Below are 6,303 nucleotides of genomic sequence, written 5' to 3'. Positions count from 1 at the left end.
GCCCGCCGCCGGGGGGCGCCCTGCGAGCGGCGCGGGCCGGGGGGGCGCGGGCGGCCGCGCGGGGGGACCGGGGCGGGCGGGGATCCCCCAGCACCGCGGGGCTCGGCGGAGGGCAGGGGACCCCCGGGGCTCGGGGGCGGGCAGGGATCCCCCCGCGGTCGGTGTCGGCTGGTGATGCTGCAGGAGGGTGGCGCGGGGCTGTCCGCTGGCTGGGGCGGTGCGGTGGCAGCTGTGGTGGTGGGAACTGACGCCGGGGAGGCAGGGAGCCGCCTCTGGCTGGAGCCAGGGAGAAGGGATGAGCAGCGGGCACAGGTTTCTTCGAGACTGCTCTTTTCATCTGCAGCTAGGGTGTAAAATCAGCGTAAGTGTGCGGAATACCCCTGGCTTTGTGCGTGGATTCCACTTAGGGGATCCCCGACTGAGCTGTCTGGAGCTCTTTAATACTAGCACGGTAAAAATGCAGTGTGGGAGAGAGCTGCAGTCGTGGTCACAGTATTGCTATATTAAAAAGGGGCAGGGAGAGAATTGATATGGAGTTTTGTGAAGGGAGAGGATTTGCCCAGTCCTGCAGAAAGTGGATGAAACTGGATGCAGAAGGAACTGCTTCTGCTCTCCAGCCTTATGCACTCACAGCAGAACATGCGGTTCCTGAGGGCATCTTTTATCATGCTGGTTTGCAAGGAACTGCCGGTGATACAATGGTAGCAGTATCCACAGCCAAAACCCTTGCTTGTTGATAAGTTGGCTAAAGTGCACATTCCTGAATTTACCTCAATACATAACGTATTATTGTCATTTAAACATGTATGTATTTCTCCTCCTCACAGGCACTTTGAGGCAGGACCTTGTTTCTTGCAGTGTGTTCATGATGTGTTCATGAAGGGCTTAGCACAGGAGACAGCAGACCAAGGCACAAACCTCTAAATGCTATTATTTGCAAGCAAGTGACAGTAATGGCATATCTTTCCAAGAGTCCACCATGTGCGATGAAGAAAAGTTCTTTGGCATAACTTCTTCTCAGCCACGCATAGTTAGCTCTGCCATCCCCACCACCTATGTCTCACAGGGTCGTCATATTTAGCCCATTGCTCTGTAAAACCCATCAGCACACCACTGCTCTGTAGCTGTGTGCGTAGCCTTTTGCGCAGACTGTGATAACTTTGTACTGTTGTATCAGTCATGTAGGGACGTTGATACATATGTCACCCTCGTGGCTCACATCCTCCTTTCCGCCATGTTTTTGCTTTGCATGTAAAGTAATGAAGTAAACTAAACTCACTTTTCTTGCTTGGTTTGTCCTTCTAGATCTAATTGGCTTTACACAGGCAATGCTCCTGAAGACTGTATGGTAATTCCTGGTGGCTGAAAGAGGAGGCACATTGGAGCCTGTACAGAAAAGGAACAAGAACAGGAGGGCAAGAGCTTCCTACTGCCCCTCTGGCAGAGGTACGAAGTGCGTGGCCTATCTGCAACACAAGCAAAGGACTAGTTTTCAGAAAGTAAGCGAGACTGAGAGCCACCTCAAGGCACTTGGAACTCGAGGGGAAGAGGAGTGGTGCCAGCATGGATAAGGACAGCACAAACCTGGCTGACCAGCAGTATGAATATGTGGCCGAGATTGGGGAAGGGGCCTACGGAAAGGTGTTCAAAGCCCGAGACTTGAAGAACGGAGGTCGCTTTGTTGCGTTGAAGCGGGTACGGGTGCAGACCAGTGAGGAGGGAATGCCACTGTCTACCATCCGAGAGGTGGCAGTTTTGAGGCACCTGGAGACGTTCGAGCACCCCAATGTGGTCAGGTGAGGAGGTGGGACCATTGTCCTGATCAGTGGAGTCCTGGGTTTAGTACGTGAATCGGGCAAGCAAGAGTTTGGGGACCTAAATGGAATGGACACTAGTTTGGGTTTGTGGCTGAAGTGAGCACTGAATTGTGTACGTGAAGTGTGGTTTGAGGTTTCAAAAGGCCGTAGTGCTGCCTGCCAGACCTCACCTCATCCCTGTGCATTGCTTCCCACACACACAAACACCTATCTCCAGAGGCATAGATGTGTGACTTGTGTTGTAATGGATGGGCAAGGAGCCATATGTACATTATTTCCTCAGGCGTAAGAGAGGATAAAAAAAAAATCTCCCTGGTTTTGTCTGAACTATTAGTACTGCCAGCCAGCTGATTTTTAGCAGCTTTGTTCATTACAGAAATGGCAAAAATGAGAGCAGTAATAAAATGTGCATTATGCCTTTTTAGATGTTTTGTAGAGAGCTGTAGATTATCATGTTAAACAGAAGTAACAACTTTAAGACCTGAAGCTTTGCAGGCAGCCTCATGGTTGAGTCCTCTTTGACTGGTACTAGTTTCACTATGTGCTGCTGGTTGTGCTATCAAGAATGCAACAGTACAGGTGTCAGACCTTGCTTGTAAAATGGTGGCAGTGACCCCAGGATGTCCCTTCTGTCATGTCAATAGCATAAACCCTGGATAAATGATTTGTTCTCAGTGATAAAGCTAGCCCTACTTTGACCTCTTAGATTTTTCTATAGCTGGAAACCTTCAGCAGCCCGTGAGCATCGTTTATTAATACTATAAGCTTTGAGAGGTAAGGTTCTCTTTGCAGATACCCAGATATGCAGTAATTTCAAACTGGTCAGCATCTTGCTGGTGGTGCTGTCTTAGCAAGACTATTTCCTGTTCTTTGTGTTGTTGTAAGCATATATTGCATAGCAAAAGGAAAATATTTTGCACTTCACTAACACGAGGCCTAGAGAAATAGACGCTGGAGTTAGAGGTGACCTTCAAAATGCTTTGCACCCGTAATAATCCTTTTTTTAGGGTCTGAGATGAGGGGGTTTTATTAGGTGCAAGAGGAAAGATGAGGCAGAAAATAATATTCGAAACTCAAAAGTCAATAGCTAGAGATAAATTAATTTTGTTCATTTTAAGGCAACATAATGTAGCAGCCTTACTTATGTCAAAACTGAATAGGCAGCGTTTGTATTCCGAAATACTGATAATGGAGTGCGTGTCATCAGTCTCACTTCAGTGAGCAATGGGATACAGACTGCAGCTCACACTTCCACTGCTAATCAAGCAAATCCACAATTCGCTTAATAACCATTATTTTGCCTGGCACTTAGTAGTGCCAGGGGCTTAGTAAATAAATTTTAAAAGTGGGGATATCTTTAGGTGGACAACATATATTTGATCACCATATCGAGGAGCTCTGTTTACGGAGGAGTGCGCACAAAGTTCTTCCTTGGCAGTAGAGAGATAATTGGGAGTTCTCAAAATCTCTGAAATCCAGCCCATTAATTTATGAGAGTAAATGAGGATTCGGTTGTCCAGGTTTAGACATTTACACATTTGGAAAGTGTAAACCTTGTTTGGGAATAATTCAACATAACAATACTTATGAACTTTTCTGCCATTGAGATCTTTCCATGTGAAGTAAAAGATTTTTTTTAAGAGCTTTCTAGTCTTGAATTCAGCAAAATCATGAAAATAAAGTTCTTGTTTTCCAAAGAGCTATTTGATGAACTGACTGTGCAGCTGCAGGCTTCTTTTGCTTGGTTTAAGTGCAGTCGAATCTGGACAGATCGTTGTATAAATACATTGAAGCTTCAAATATTTTTACAAGCTTGAATGAAAGCTAATTCTCTGCAAAGCAGTAAGTATTTCAACCAGCAATATGAGAATGTAATTTCAATATAAAGATCTCTGAAAGTGTGTTTCAGGTCCTCGTAGTGGTGTTGTGAAGCCTGTGCTTTTTGCCATAAGCAGTATTTCAGACACAAGGACTTGGTCTGTGATGAATCAGGGTGCCTGGGATCTTGGCTGCACACCTTTTTCCACAAACAAGTAGGAGAAGATGAGCAATTTCAAACATTATCTCTTCTAAAATGTGAGGAATGCTATTCAAAAACTCACCTCTTTTGTGCATGTTTTTAATCTGTAGAGCCCTTTGGAGTGACTGAAATCATATCCTTAAAATAGAAAAAGTATTTGAGAATATTTAAATGGCCCAGTTCTGTTACAAAATACAGTAGAAGAGTTTGCAATTTATTGAAATTAAACATCTATTTTTGTATTATGTAAATATACTCAGAGAAAAGGAAATAGTGTAAAAGAAGATCAGCAGTTTTAAGTTGCTGACCTAACTCTACTTAATTATTGAACATATTGTGCTCAAAAAATGTTCATTGTTTGGACATGCATTCTGGAAGCTGCTGTCATGGCCAGGCTACTAAATAAAAACAATGCCAAATGCATTGTCTGCATATTGGATTAAAATGTACGTTGTTTTCAGAGTACTAGGATAACAACACCAATATTTAACATCAAATGTTTTTGATTTTGAGGGGATATCTGAGCTTTTTTCTGAATATTACAGGTAACTAGCCTGAGAAAACTCAGTTGGAACTGCGAATATGTTGTATCTGTTACCTCTGAGTAGTGGCATGTGTGATCCATGAGTTGCTCAATGCCAACCAGTAGTCATTCTGTGAGTCAAAGCCTAGACTTTAAAGTGATGAGTTGCATACACCTTGTGCTCAGCTGTGGTACTCTGGCATCAACTGATGGGAGTGGCAGAAATCACAAGCCACATGAACTTAAGCTGAGTGCCATGCTCAACTCAAATGTGGAGCACAGCAGCCCAGGGATTCTCTGTCACCATAAAATGGTGCCAAACATGAAGAACAGTTTCAGAAGGAAAGCCCCAGTGCTACCAGGCAGAAGTAGAGCTCCATGGCTTTATTGGTCGTAGAACCAGGATTCAGGACCAGCATTGCTACTGCAGGTTTGTCATAGTGATTGTAGATTCACTTAGTCTGAGAAATGGTTAGAACCAAAACTGATTCCTAGTGCCTGGCATTAGCATTGGAAGAGAATTTTCTACGTAAAGGAGAAATGTCTAAATAGCACAGAATAATTTTAAACATAATATTTATCATATTTTTCCATGCTACTGCTTGCTAATTATGAGAAGTTTGTTTCATGTTCCTTTGCTCTAAGTCCATATTCATACAATGAAGAGATGCATTTTTTGCAGCACAGGTGCTTTTACAATGATAGATAATGAAATGAGATAAGATTCACTGCAGAATAAAGAAAAAAGTTGTAAGAAAAGAATCAAAAGGAAATAAGGTATTCAACAGAAAAGTGATGTTAGTGGAAATCTCTGAACTATAATGGAAGTAAGGCCTTGAGGACTGATCTAAAATTATTCACTGTCAAGAATGGTGTATAGAGAGGCATGGGAAAATGCAGTTAAAAGGATAATTGCAATGTGCTTAATATCCTCTCCTGTTCACATTTACCCTTTGTATAGAGTTTCTCTCCACCAGGACGTCTTACTCTGTTTATCTTCACAAACCAAAGTTAAAAATAGAATCTTCAAAAGTAAATCTTACTGTGAATTCCTCTAAAACTAGGTATGTCATAGGCTTGGAAAAGTCCCTTTAAACTGGTAGGGTGATTAAGATGCTCCTCTAGCTCACCTTTCAGATCATAAGATGTAGTGCTTTACTAAAACTTTAGTACATACAATAAGTAAATCTGGCAAAAATTGGTCCAGCACTTACGTAGTTTAGTGCTGTTCTGTTTGGGCAAAATGAAATATATCTAGATAAAGAACAGACTTTGCCAGGAGTAAATGACATATTAGATTCAGGAAACTCTTGTGTGTAAAACTAGGAGTATTCCCTGATGCAATATATCTGTAAAAATTCTTCTTGTGATTATAATGCTAAATTCAGCTATATATTGCATTCAGTTTATCTCTCTCCTGCTGGTAATCAGAGGAATAATTTTCCCCTAATCTTAATCATCCATCGAACTGAATTCACACTCTGGGAAGGTGATATGCAAGACAGATTACTGTAATTCTTGCCATGCTTGTTTTCTATCCTATTTATATTCAACAGTTTTAATAGTGCTAAACCTTAAGCAAATAGAACAAAGCTGCAAAGCTGTGTATTTTTGCTTCCTATCTCATAATTTTTTAATAAATACAACTTCTTTAGTATTTTCATGGGTTAGTAAGTGTTTGATTTTAAAATTACCAGCACTGTATTGAATATAACCTATTAGAATGTAATCTAATCTGGGTTATTATTTCAAAAGTAAGTGTCAGAAATCTTGCCATTCAAGGTGATTATAGCCATATAAGAAGGAATTAAAAACCTTAATTCTCTCCTTCCTGTTAACTTGCAAAATAGATGCTCCAGCTGATTGACTTACATTAAACAGAACAATGCACCTAGTTGAAGTCTAACTCTATTCCTCACTCTTTTTGGTATACAAATAAGTGG

The 6,303-nt window shown here is 42.0% G+C and overlaps 1 protein-coding gene across 4 annotated transcripts in view; it reads left to right on the top strand.

Annotated features, from left to right (window-relative positions):
- Nucleotides 1-6,303, top strand: part of CDK6 (cyclin dependent kinase 6) — a 137,354-nt gene that overhangs the window by 1,331 nt on the left and 129,720 nt on the right. For 3 of the 4 annotated variants that reach the window (XM_027639241.1, XM_027639242.1, XM_027639243.1), the window contains exon 2: nucleotides 1,306-1,796. In XM_027639241.1, the coding sequence (XP_027495042.1) occupies nucleotides 1,564-1,796 (233 nt within the window). In that variant the 5' untranslated portion in view covers nucleotides 1,306-1,563. Of the gene's footprint in view, nucleotides 1-266; nucleotides 362-1,305; nucleotides 1,797-6,303 lie in introns of those variants that run through there. The other variant, XM_027639244.1, reaches the window with a different exon arrangement.

This window comes from Corapipo altera, unplaced genomic scaffold (assembly GCF_003945725.1).
Source record: "Corapipo altera isolate COAL_440 unplaced genomic scaffold, ASM394572v1 44, whole genome shotgun sequence".
Lineage (NCBI taxonomy): Eukaryota > Metazoa > Chordata > Aves > Passeriformes > Pipridae > Corapipo > Corapipo altera.
Note: the sequence above shows the minus strand (reverse complement) of the source record. Positions and strands in the feature narration are given on the sequence as shown.